At 39.4% G+C, this 14,288-nt stretch overlaps 1 protein-coding gene across 1 annotated transcript in view; it reads right to left on the reverse strand.

Moving 5' to 3' along the window:
• Positions 1-499: 499 nt before the first annotated feature.
• A2ML1 (alpha-2-macroglobulin like 1) overlaps positions 500-14,288 on the reverse strand; it is a 45,758-nt gene continuing 31,969 nt past the window's right edge. Inside the window, 9 exon segments of the mRNA XM_007469361.1 lie at positions 500-542; positions 4,145-4,186; positions 4,620-4,722; positions 8,834-8,902; positions 9,206-9,296; positions 9,510-9,637; positions 10,020-10,235; positions 12,842-12,859; positions 12,861-12,877. Coding sequence (XP_007469423.1) covers positions 4,146-4,186; positions 4,620-4,722; positions 8,834-8,902; positions 9,206-9,296; positions 9,510-9,637; positions 10,020-10,235; positions 12,842-12,859; positions 12,861-12,877 — 683 coding nt within the window. The 3' untranslated portion in view covers positions 500-542; position 4,145.

Genomic DNA, 14,288 nt, shown 5'->3' on the forward strand with positions numbered 1-14,288 from the left:
CATCCAATCAGTCATTGACAGGTGTGAGCTTTATCTGAGCCCTGTGCTCCTGGAAAATAGGCTGGTTAGGAAATCCCACCATGCTCTTGTTTTCCAAACCCCCATACCTTTTGTGTCAGGGAAAACAGCTAACTGTAAAGGATCGCACTGCTCTTGTACATTCCATGAAAAGACTCATGTCCGCCCTTGCTCATGACTCCAGTAAGATCCAGTCATGACTCCTTAAGTTTTCCGACCTCTGTAATACCTCAGATCCCTTTTCCTTTCCATGAGATGCTCTTCATTAATGAACATGTTCTCTATTGCAACAGCCTGAATAAAGCCATCTGCTTAATTGTCTGGTGCATTTTGTCTTTGATATCACTGTGTCTTCCTGAGGCTATCTCCTCAGTGAGTAATTCTGAACATGCACCCTCCTCCTTGCCCCCACTGCCGGTCCACCAGCTCTTACTTAGACTGTTGCAGTGCCTCCTGCACTTTTCGAGGATTTCAGCTTTACTCTTCTCTACTCCATTATTCACTCTGTTGTTAGAATGATCTTTCTTCTTTTTTTTTTTTTTAATATATTTATTTATTTATTTATCTGGCTGCGCAGGGTCTTAGTTGTGGCACACGGGATCGTTTAATTGCAGCATGCGGAATCTAGTTCCATGACCAGGGATCGAGCCTGGGCCCCCCGCATTGGGAGTGCAGAGTCTTAACCACGGGACCACCAGGGAAGTCCCTAGAATAATCTTTCTAAAGAGCGATTCGTGACCTAACTTCTCTCTACTTACGCACAGACACACACACACACACACACACACACACACACACACACACACCCCATCCAGGAGTACATTGAACTACTCTGGGGAAATACCAGCCTTCTTCCACCGCTTGCCTTTTGCACGTAGCTGGCTCTGCCCAAACTTGCTCCCTTGTTTTCTGGTTGCCGCTCATCCAGCTCAGGGACCAACATGGAGAAGCCTTTCCTGATCACCCCGTCGCCTCAGTCTGGGAAGGTGCCTCTCCTATGTACTCCCATAGCTTTATGTACTTTTTTCGATTATTATTTTTTTGTCTCACTATATCATGACTGTTGATTTGTTTTTTCTCACTCCAATAGTCTGTGAGCTCCTTGAAGATAGAAACCTTACTCTTTTTTTTAATAAATTTATTTATTTTATTTATTTATTTTTGTCTGCATTGGGTCTTTGTTGCTGTGCGCGGGCTTTCTCTAGTTGTGGCGAGCGGGGGCTACCCTTCGTTGTGGTGCGCAGGCTTCTCATTGCGGTGGCTTCTCTTGTTGCGGAGCACAGGCTTTAGGTGCTTTAATGCTAAACACTACTTAAACCTTAAAATCACCTTGCTTCTCAAATATGCACAAACGTTTATATTTCAGTAAGTTGAAGAATGTAAATTTTCTCATGAACATTCCTTTCTTCAGTGTAGTTGATAATATTAAATCATAAGATATTCCTTCAACCCCAGAGACACAAGAATAGTTTTTGTAATCATCTGATATGTTTTTGGGGCCAGATATAACTTCTTAAATCTTGAGGACCACCACCTCCTTCCGTTGCAAAACAATGGGAAGTTTTGGCAGGAGCTACTGGCCCAAAAGAACAGGGGGGTGGGGCTTTCACTGTGTGGGAGGAGCATTCATGACTGCTCTCTTTTCTCTAGAGTTCTCTGTTCTCTTCCCATCATACTGAAGGGTAAGGCAGGCTTAGGGATGACCTCCTTTGGGTATGTTCCCCATCTTCTCTCACTTTGGGAACTCCTAAGAGGAGCAGGGCAAAGTCTAGGGTGGAGGAGGTAAGGAACAAATAGTTTATGCAAGCGTGGCCTTGGGTTTAGGGAAATATCTACATCATGGACTTACTTTTCCCTGATTCTTTTGGTCAGAGTTTCTGATCAGTGTGTGGACATCCAAGGTAAAAGGGTGTAATTACCTAGAGAATCGTCTCTGTTTAAATATCACTATTCGCTCCCCAACCCCCCTCCCATTGGCTCCAAACTTGTTTCCAAAACAAAAACATTGCCCCAAGGAAGAGTTTACACCATGATAGGTATCCCAAGTGGGAAAAGCCTGGGGGGAATCAGGCCGGAGGAAAGCAGAGATGATAGGGAATTGTGGCCAGCCACTTTTCTTGTTATCAATCACTGCTTGCCCCTCAGTGACAGACTGGCTGAACACAGTCCCTTAATTAGGATTCTCTTTGGACCTCTCTCTGAATACTTGACTCTATTCTTTGCGAAGTCTGGGTCGAAAGGTTTAAGGAAGAAGCCAAATCGTGAGTTTTTGTTAAAGAATAACGATATGTTTAAACAGAACCTTTGGTAACCAGAGAAATATGCACAGAGTTGAGCACACAGATTTTCTTTTCAAAGAAAAGAAAAATATCTTTTTAGTCTTTTCCCAAAGACCTAAATTACATCTTCCCTTAGACTTAGCCTCCAGGAAGACATTTTTATCTTCCCTGGAGCACCCTCTACCACCATCTCCTCTCTGGAGAGTCTCCTAAATGCCTCAACAGAATGGTTAAACCAATGACCCTACCCCAAGGAGCTTTCCCATATAATTCCTCCTTTGTGTGATGATTCCTAGCCCATCCTCCCCAGCCCTTTATTCCGGCACCTGTGCATCTGCGAAGTCGTAGAAAGTAGCTGAGGTTCAGGCCTACCCATCTGTCACCCACTCACTAGTCAATCGGAGGGTTAAAGAGAAAAACCACAGGCCCAAAACGGTGTCACTTGTGCTAAAGCCCCTGATACCAAACCTAGATTTAATACCTGACCTAACTGCCATTTCCACCTTCCCCAGGAATGTAATCTTTTTTTTTTTTTTTTTGCGGTACGCGGGCCTCTCACTGTTGTGGCCTCTCCCATTGCAGAGCACAGGCTCCGGATGCGCAGGCTCAGTGGCCATGGCTCACGGGCCCAGCCGCTCCGCGGCATGTGGGATCTTCCCAGACCGGGGCACGAACCCGTGTCCCCTGCATCAGCAGGCGGACTCTCAACCACTGCGCCACCAGGGAAGCCCCCCAGGAATGTAATCTTAATCAACTAGTCTGGAGTTTTCCAGTCGGCACCAACAAGGTCATCTGCCACGTGGGCCTTCTCCATCCCCCAGAGGAAGAAGAGGCAATCTATGCCGTCAAACCCTTGCCATTCCCTCCCCTTCAGTCCCCCCAAAAAGATGTCGTGGCCTAAAAAAAACTTTCTTTTCTTTTGCTAATAGCTACTTTGCCCTACCCTTCTTTATATAAAAACCTTCAATTTTGTACAACCCCTTGGAGCACCCTTCTGGTTGCCAGATGAAATGCTGCTCAATTCATAAATCACCTAATAGAGTACATTCAATCTTCAATTTTATTTGGTTGCTTTTTTTTAAAAAATTTTTTGGCCATACCACGTAGCATGTGGGATCTTAGTTCCCTGACCAGGGATTGAACACACACACCCTGCAGTGGTAGCACAGAGTCTTACCCACTGGACTGCCAGGGAAGTCCTGCATTTTGTTTTTTAACAAGAGAAACCAAATTGTTTGATTGAACGGGTTCTGCTTTAAGAGACGGAAGAATGCTATCCAGTAATGAAGTGGAGAATTCATTTAGTCTCTTTCCATCTTCTACCCTGGAGGGAAAAAAACAAAGACAGAAGACATCATGATACACAGAAAGTCTTCACAATTATAGAGGAGATTTTTCCTGACTAGAAAAAAAAAAAAATCTCACAAAACACACGATGGGATTATTAGAGTGTTATCTCAGGGAAGTAGAATCAGGTAATCTTTACTTTTGTCTTAGTATTTTTATATAAAAACATATATAAGGTAATAATTAGGAAAATTTTCAGCCAAAAAAAGAAAATACTGTTTTTAAAAATCACATAGAACCCCTCACACAAATGCCACTATTAACTTTTTCTGATGTGAACTATGGAGATGATTATTCTCTCTTCAAGAGTTTAGGACATATTGTACAACAACTATACCTCAGTTTTTTTTAATAAAAGAGTTCAGGACAAAAATGCAAAGTCCACTTTATCAAAAATACGCTTCCAAAAGATAATACCCTTAACTCAGAAGAATGTCTCCTTAACTTCTGAATAGTGCCACCCTACCCCAAAAGCCCAGCCTTCTTTCTTCTGGGCTTACCTCATTCACAGGGATTAGAATATTGAATTGTTGCCTGTTCATCTGTAAAATTAAATGACATATATTATTATATTGCAGGCCTAATACATTCAGAGAGAAAATACTACCTAAAAGTTACTGCTTTAACCCTCTTCAAAAGATTTCTACAGGTTATGAGCACATTCAGAATTACAGCAAGTTTCCAATGACTAATATTTGCACACTTGTAGTAAGTTAGTCACTGTAGCAAAAATATTAAGAATAGTTAGTCTTTAGAGAACATCGTTCTTTCAGTCTATGGACCACGTTGTATAAAATATGTCTAGTGCAGAAGACTTTTTTAAGTGGCACATAATTGAATTAAAATGCTTTAGGAGATCAGATAATGTAATTATGTGCACTTGGCTTGGAAAGGAGTAGCTGTAAAATTAAGAAAGATATCATGAAGAATGAAGTAGAAGTATGTTGCAAGATGCAGATAAATCTTGGCCATCACCTGGTAGGTAGTAGTCATAGACTTTGATGGTTGCTGGTTTGAGGTTGGTGACCAACAGGCTTTGGCTGATGGTGAAGGTATAGGTCTGAGTCTCCTTACTAAGCTGTGGGGAAGACAGACAAACATCACATTAAAACAAAAGTGAAAATAACATCTCTGTCAGGTGGAGGTTAAAAGACTCTTGCTGTCTTCACACAGATTTTCTGAAGCCCTTCTACCTCTGCTCTATGCCACTCCTAATATTGCCTCCTGCTGGTTTCCTGGCTTTTTCTTCTTAGCATCTTACCGCTTCCTGGTCCTTCTGCAAAATGGGTCTGTTCTTGGTCTACTCTAACCCGTGGCTCCTCCACTGAATTAAGTGAAGTGGCCAAAGGAACGGAGGCTTCCACTTCACTCCAACACCTGTATGCTCCCGATCGCCTTTCTCTCTTCATTCAGGTCTCTGATCAAATGACGTCTCCTCAGAGAGGCCTTTCCTGACCACCTTACTTTATCTATTTATGTTTTTAAGATTGTTTTTGACGTGGACCAGTTTTAAAGTCTTTATTGAATTTGTTACAACATTGTTTCTGGGTTTATTTCTGTTTTGGTTTTTTGGCCGCCGCATGTTGGATCTTAGCTCCCCCGACCAGGGATGGCACCCGCACCCCCTGCATTGGAAGGTGGAGTCTTAACCACTGGGCCACCAGGGAAGTCCCCTGATTGTTACTTTAAAACAAACACATCCTGGCCCACCCCCACCACACTCCTGCGTAGTACTGATTACTACTAAAATTATTCCTGAATATGTGTGTGTGTGTGTGCACATATATATGTACTCTTAAAATTTGCATATTGCTTGTCTCTCCATTAGAATATCAAATCCATGAGGGCAGGGGTCATGTCTACTGTTTTTAGTGCTGCATCTCTATCACGTCGAAGAGTATCTGGCATATATTGGTGGCTCAATAAACATTTGTTGAATAAGTGAATAAATGGAGAGTTCAAAACAATTGCATAAATTAATCTAATATAAAAAGAAAATAAGATTTATGCTGTAAATTTATGTATTTATTTACTTTGATTTTATTTTTGCTGCACAGCGTGGCTTGCAGGATCTTAGTTTCCCAACCAGGGATCAAACCTGTGACCCCTGCAGTGGAGCAGTGTAGTCCTAACCACTGGACTGCCAGGGAAGTCCCTATGTTGTAAATTTAGATAGGAAGTTAGAAACACCTAATTGGAAGATATTTCCAAAGAGATTTCTTTAGGTATAGTGCTTCTAAAAGCATGGTCCAGGAACTCTCAGGGATCCTTAAGACTCTATCTGGCAGCCTGTGAGATCAGAATTCTTTTTGGAATAATACTAAGACATTATTTGCCTTTTTCACTCTCATTCTCTTTCACTGTACTAGTGTAAGGGGGCTACCTGATGTGTGATACTGCAACAGATTGAATGCAGAAGCAGATGGGAGAATTTTACTCTCTTTGATTAAGCTAAATATTAAAGCAAAAACATAAAACAATCTGCTATTCTCATTTTGTTTGTTTTGGGAAATACATTTTTCACAAAATGTTATATTAAAATGTAGTGAGTTTATTTTTGTTGTTTTTAAATGACAATAAATATTTTAATATTTTTTTCAGTTTTAATTTCTAATAAGTTAAATGTCAATAGATGTAACCCACATCACCACAAGCTCTTTGAGGTCATTTAAGAGTAGAGAGGGGTCCTGGAATAAAATCTTTGGAACCACTGTTCTCGCTGGTCATTTAGTTACCATAAAGATTTAAAGTAAATGACTAATATAAACCAAAAGAAAGCTGGGATAGCAGCCTTAATATCTGACCCGATAGAATCTAAGGCAAAAAAAAAAAAAAAGTGCCTGTGTATGTAGAAATCTAAATATATATATATATATATATACATATATATATATATATATACACACACACACACACACATATATAATTAGTGCAAAAGAAGCAGTGTATACTAATAAAAGGAAAACTGAAAAAGATATGTTCATAACATATACATACCTAATTATATAGTTGAAAAATATATCAAGAAACAACTGACAGAATTGCATAGATAAATGGGTAAAGGACAAATCAATAACTGTAATTAGAAATTTTAACAAGCCCTTTTCCAAAACTGATAGATTGAGCAGAAAAATAAGCAGAGATAACAAAGACATGAACAACAGAAATAATCGTCTTGGACTTTTAGATCTAGATCAAATCCATACCCAAGAGAAAGGGAATGGACATTCTTTTGGAGCACACAATGAACATTTCCAAAAAAGACCATATATTAGATCACAAAAGAAACTTCTATGCATTTCAGAGGCTCACTATCATGATCTCAGACCATAATGCAATAAAATTAGAAATTAGTAACAAAAAGATGGCTTTAAATATCCCATGAATTTCCCCAAAAATTAAGATATAGAACTAAATGGTAATAAAAACAACGCTTGTCAAAAATTGTGGGACAAAGACAGAGTATACTTAGAGGGAAATTTATAGTTCATATTCATCAGAAAATAAGAAAGACTAAAAATAAACAAATCGGCATTCAACTTAAGAAGTTAGACAAAGAATAACAAAAAATGTCCTTTCCCCTTCCCTTCAGCCCAAAATAAAGAAAAGAAATAATGAAGAAATTAATGAAACAGACCCCCCCCAAACCAAGCAAGCAAATAACAAAAAACAACAGAGAAGAGGAATAAAACCAAGAATAACTTGTTAAATGTGAATCAGATTGTCCTCTGGTGATGCTGATCAAGAGAAAAGGGGAGAAGATACATAGAAAAAGGAAATAGTCACAGATATAATCATGACGATTGGCTTTTAGACCATTAGACTTGATGGCTCAGATTAGAAGCTGACAAAGCTGGCTGGACACACTGACCGGCCTGCCATTGCAGTCTCAGGAATGGTGTCATGGAAATTAGAATCCCCAGATGCTACTCCCAGCTTGGACCCTGACAAACAGGATGACTTGACAAGCACACTCACTCTATCAATTCAGCCTCAGCCTCCTTACATAGAAGGAGGGGTGCCGTGTGAGACTCAAAGAAGGTGTATAGGAAAGCATCATAAACTTTGCAAAATGTTTAAACAACTACAATATCATGATATCAGGGTTTTTCCTGATAACACTAACCAGAGTTGTCTCAAAAGAAACTATACAGGACTTACCCTAAAGAACCACCCCCTGGCAGATAAGAAAACCACAGTTAGATGAATTAGTTGGTGTGGGAGCAGAAAACATTACTAACAACAGTAAATTTTCATTGGAGATAGTCTTGTCTGTCAGTTATATAATAATGCTACCTTTCTTGTGCTCAATAGCGTATGATGAAATAAGCATCGTAACAGTTTTTAGAATACTACTAGTCCTTGAGAACTCCTTATTTGGTTGAAATGAAAAGTTACATACAATGTCTAATGAAAATTAATTAACATTAACATTACATTATAAAATAATAATAATAATTGCTAATGTTTATTGAGGGTTTACTCCATACCAGGTACAATTCCAAATATTTTTTCATGTCTTAAATCACTTAATTCTTTCAACCACTCTGTGAGATAGGTAACTATTTTTACCACTACCCACCCTCATTCTACAGATGAGGAAACAATCATTCAACAATTGCAGCCAATGTTAGAAGCAGGATTTTAACCCAAGCACTCTGGCATCAGAGCCTCAGCTGTTAACCACTCTGTTATTCTCCAGAGCTGTCATGTTGCATGTGGGTATTAAGCCCTTGAAATGTGGCCAGTCAGAAGTGAGATGTGCTGTCAGTGTAAAACACGTACTGGATTTCAAAAATGTAGTAAGAAAGAAGAAAAGATGTAGATACCTCATTCACACTTTTGTATATTAATTACATGGTGACATAAAAAAACATTTTGGGTATATAAAATTGAATAAAATATATAATTAAATTAATTTTATCTGTTTCTCTTTAATCTTTTTAATGTGGCTACTAGAAATTTTTAAATAACACAGATGGCTCCCATTTTGTATCTGTTAGATAGTGCTGTCCTGGAGATGCAAAGGGGTATTTTATGGTACACCAGTAGAGTTCATCTTGTGGTTGTGAACTCCCTCTCCCAGGTTCCTCGTCCTCATGTATGTGACACTAGTACATGTACATTAGAAGGGAAGTTGAAAAGACACATAAGCGATCAAGTTCTTTGGTTCAGTTCCTAATCCCTACCTTTTCCAAGTAGATGTTGAGTGTGTCAGCTCCAGATTCAACCTTCTTCACAAGTGGGTGCTGGAGAAGCTGAATAAGAAAGGAGAAAAAAAAGGAGACTGAGAGCCAGAGCCTTCCCTGTCCCCTAGAGTAATCTTCCAAAGCTCTGCCATGGTTGCAGAAACAACATATACTGTGGAAAAGGTAAGAAAAAGGAACCAAGACTATAACAGGTTCCATATCATATATCCGGTGCACCTTTGTAGCCCATTTAGATAATAAAATCATGAGTTGTATGTATAAACCATGACGCCCATTTCACCAGGTTTTAATAATAATTAAAAGCTATAATAATAAGCCCCCCCTCAGAGATAGAAAACAGAAGCAACTTACTAACTGATGGGTGCCTTCCACTGGACTGAACCCGGAAAGCATCTTTACTTCCACAATAACCATATTGGAAGAGCTGCGACTCCCCACATAACTGAGGGCAGAAAGAAGCAAACCTATGTGAGTCCATTATCTTCCCTCTCGGCACACTGTGCATCTGCCACACACACACACACACACACACACACACACACACACACACACACTCTCACTCTCTCTCTCTCTCTCTCTCTCTCTCTCTCTCTCTCTCTCTCCAGCTCAGCTTCCATGGTCTAGGTGCCCCCCACCACACCTCCGCTGTCCTCACCTGGTATGGATGTTCAGAGCCAAGGATCGAGGTGAAGTATGTTGCTCACACCGAGCTTTCCCTATTTCCACACTAAGACTAAAGGCCTCCACACTTTTAGGAGGGAGAATATTATATCTCAGCACCACCTAGTTGGAGGAAACACATAACCAGATCAGAGTTGGGAAGGATTTTAAAGCTTGTTCTGTTTGATAGATAACTAATGAGAACTGACTGTACAGCACAGAAAACACTACTCAGTGCTCTGTGATGACCTAAATGGGGTGGAAATCCAAGGAAGAGGGGATAGATGTATACATGTGGCTGATTCACTTTGCTGTACAGCAGAAAGTAACACAACATTGTAAAGCAAATTTACTCCAATAAAAAAGAAATAAAAAATAAAAAGAGGGTACGGTTCGAACGGCTTTCCTTGCAAGTAAGGTAGATGAGAGAAGGTTCTACGAGAGGCAGAGATGCCCTCAGACTCTCCTTCCCAACGCACACTAGTCCTCCTGGAGCCCTGCTTACCTGAACAAAGACACAGCCCCGGCCTGAGGCCTCCAAGGTGTACACCCCGGGGATATCAGGCAGAGCCTCCTGCTGGAACACCAACCGGTTGGCAGCTTGAACGTTGAAAGTGTGCTGGAAATTCTGAGCGGATTTTACAACCAGGTTGACTTCCTCAGACGGCGCATAGACAATAGTGGCATACTTGGCAAGAGCTTGGAGAGCAACTACAGTATCCTGAGGAAAACAATCAGGCAACAGGCACATGCTTACTGTTTTGTGGGCCATTGGAACTAACCTCCAACAACCCTGTAACCTACACACCTGATTGTTGTTCACTAGCTTGGATGATACCTCCTCTAAGTATCTAAGAACCACATTCACCAATGCTGGGGAAGCTGACACAGAAATCATAATATCTTACCTGCATAGAAAATCACCATCAAGTCATTCTTGAACATTCATGGGTCGTTAGGCTAATTTCATATATTTATATTCAGCAATGAAACCTAGCTTCAGAACCGGCTATTGTTAGAAGTAAGTGGATCAAAGGAAATCCAAAAAAGAGTATACATATCTATACGTATAACTGACTCACTTTGCTGTACAGCAGAAACTAATGCAACATTGTAAAGCAACTATACTCCAATTTTTTTTTAATTGGTTAAAAAAAAACTAAAAAAAAAAGAAGTGAGTGGATCACTGTTCAATATATATTTTGCAATTTCCTTATTTGGGGAAGAAACAGCAGTAACTTGATAACCCTAAAAATTGCATGCTCTTCAAAGTTATTTAATTGCATAATGATCTTCTGTGGCACAGGGTATCAGGGGATCCTTGGAAAACCCCTCCCTGAAGGACAAAGCTTCTTAGCCATTATGACATGTGACAATCTTTTCTTCATCTGGGAATAAGACAGATAAACTGTTTCTAAGAGAGCATGGCATCACGTAAAAAGTGTGAGCCTTTTCTTTCTGAAAACATGATTTATATAAAGTACAACTGGAGGAAAGAAAAAAAAGAATGAGATATTCTGCAAAACTGTCATATCTCACTCTGTGTTGTGAGAATTTCTGTATGCTCGAAACTTTGTCAAATATCTACTGCAGAATAAAGGAACCCCACTTCTCCCTATCCCAAACAAAAAAGAACAGTCATATTTAGACATCACACTGTCATATAAAGATAGGAAGACAGGTATCAACCCAGGGGAAGCTGTGAACAAGTCGTATCTGTGCAGCTTGGCCCTCTACAAACAACTTTTTGTCTATGCTCTGTGACCTGGAGCCCAGGAGGGCTTTATTCCTTGGACATGTGGAGACAATTCAAGGAATGGGACCTCACCATCACCTAAAAACCAAAGTGGGTGATATGTGACTTCTTGTAATAGCCAAGGATTTTACTGAAAAGCAACTCTGCCATATATCTGTCACTGAGAATTCTAAACGTTCCATCCTCTGCTTTCTAAAATTATATAATTATTTAGGGCTCAGCAAGAAGAAGGAAATCCTTCCTGATCTTTGGCCAAGAATTTCCCTGAAATAAGGAAACATAGTACCATATAACTTTTAAAAATTCCAATTAAGTCATTACCATATGCAAGGTCTTAACATCATCTCTTAACATCTACACCAGACACTCCATCTATTAAAATCTGTTCATTCTTCCAGGTCTACTTTACATGTTACATCCTCAGTGAAACTGGCCCTAATTTCAACAAGTCATACTATAATCCTTATGAGAACAAAAAATGTGTTTTCTTGTTTACCTCTGTATCATCAGTGACGTGGAAAGAGTAGGGATTTAATACTATTTACAGAACAAATGAATTAATGGCTATTTTCTTTGTGATCATCAAAGATGATTTTTATGACATTATTTGAATTTATCATACAATTCCACCTCCTTTTTTCCCTACCACCACTCCACCAATTCAATTTCTCTTTACCCCTAACCTAGACAAATGTAATAGTCTCCTGATCTCTTCAAATCCAGTGTCTCTCTCCTCTAAATCATCCCATATCCAAGGGACAAATTAATCTTTCTGAAACAAAGTTTAAAAAAATTAATGGCTCCTCAGAATTAGGCAGAAACTGAGTCTGACATGCAAGGCCCTTCATAATATGAAGCTACACTACCTTTTCAACTAAGTCCCTTTATGCTTCAGCTAAACCAGTTTTCCCAACAGCCTTTCTACGGTTTTGCAAATGGGTGTCTCTACTCAGACTATTCCCCCTTCCTTTCAATAGTTGCCTAAAATTTTTACATGTCCCTTTAGGTCTCCCTCAAATGCCATTCCCCTGTGAAGACTTTTCTTATCCCTCAAGCTGATATGAGGTCTCTCTCCCACTTGAAATTCAATATTTTGTACCTTTTTATCTTTGTTCTATAACCAGATCCTGCTATGTAATATATACAACTTTTCCTAGCTTTCTTTCTAGATTGTAAACTTTTTAAAGATTATATCTTACCAGATTTCCAATACCTGAAATAGGAGGTATACCCGTAAAATCTTGCTTTTATGCTTACAGACCCCATAATTGGCTTTCTAATTCGTGACTATGTAAATCTAGCCATAATTATTCATGTCCTCTTTTCAGGTAAAGCATAGATCTCATGATGTTTCATACTCTACAAAGAAAGAGACTTAAATGCATATAGTACTATTTATGTGCTCAAATGACCTAGTTTTATGAACCCTTCTATATATTTTTCACATGATTTTCTCCCTTTCTATAGAATGATTAGTCTCTGGACCTAGAGGCCAAGGGCGATAGTTTTTCCTCTCTCTCCACATGGGATCTAATCCTACCTGATAAGTGGCAGGAGAGCAGGCTATTTACCTGAGTGGAAGAGAACCCTCCATATGCATTTTGCTGCTTGACCAACCAAGCCACTATGCCAGTGGCCTTGTTTATCTCATTTTGAGTCAAGTCGGCTTTGCTAAGCCAGGCCAACAATACATATGCCGTAAGTTCCACATCTACAGCCTCAGGCTCAGACCAACGGCTGTCATCCGATGACGGAGGAGGTTTGTGGCTCCAGTGAAAGGAATTTCCTATGGAGAAAAACACATAATTAGGAAAGTCTTAGAAGGAAATCACTTTCCTATATTCACTTTGTAAATGCTACACCTTAAATCAGAGCAAGTACCAACCAAAAATTAATCGTGAGTTAGAAAAAAATATTTCTCAAATCTTCTGATTTATTGGCCACAATGTATATGCAAGGATGTGTGTGTGTGTGTGTGTGTGTGTGTGTGTGTACACCCACACATAATTCCCCAGGGTAAAGCTGGGAGCATCAATAAATGCCTCCAGCAATGATATCAAAACCTCCCTTGTTAATTTATAAATTCTTATGTTAATGGAGATAGGTAAGTAGAAACTTCTTTTAAGAATTTTATGTGTTTGGGGTCTTTTTTTTTTTTTTTTTGGCTTACAAAATTTTATTAATTTTCAGCATTTATTTTCCTTAATCCAAGGTCTAACATTTTAAGAAGAATAACAATGGCAGAACATGCCTAAGAACTCTGAGAAACCATAGAAGAAATGCTAATGAGGGCGAGCAAATAAAATATGAGACCAAATCCAAACTCTATGACAGCCACAATGGCAGGTAACTTGAAGACAAAGCACAGCAAGTAGAAATGAGAAGAGTGGAAGCTAGAAGTCTAACTAAATATAAGGTTAGAGGTAATAAATACATAGCCCACAGGAGGCCATCTAAGTGGAAGAGCAGAAGAAAACATGTGAGCCTGCAATGCAAGGTAATGGAGCAGAGTTAATCACATTAAACTAATATACACCTGAGCAGATATAACTCCACCCACTGTCTGAGATCCCCATTCCACGACTAGAGTTGCCTATACACAGGCCAAAAAGCTACCCAGAGCCCATAAGAGAGGACAACTCGGCAATGACATTCGTATAAATGAAAGCTGAGATTAAATTTCTGCCTGGAAGTATAATTATAAGTAAACAGCTAGGTAAATAAAATTCATTAATAATGTATTTACTAGGTCTGTTCGAATATTGAATACTTTTTTTTTTTTTTTTTTTTTTGGCCATACCACATCACTTGCGGGATCTTAGTTCTCCGGCTGGAGATTGAACCTCTGCCCTCAGCAATGAAAGCGCCGAGTCCTAACCCCTGGACCGCCAGAGAATTCCCAGAATATCAAATATTATTCTAAATACATCCAAAAGTTTGAAAAGGACCTTGAGGAATCTCCAAGTTCAAGTCGTACCCCATCAAACTCCATGATTTTTTTTTTTTTTTTTTGGGTGT

Source organism: Lipotes vexillifer, unplaced genomic scaffold (assembly GCF_000442215.2).
Source record: "Lipotes vexillifer unplaced genomic scaffold, Lipotes_vexillifer_v1.1 scaffold395, whole genome shotgun sequence".
NCBI lineage: Eukaryota > Metazoa > Chordata > Mammalia > Artiodactyla > Lipotidae > Lipotes > Lipotes vexillifer.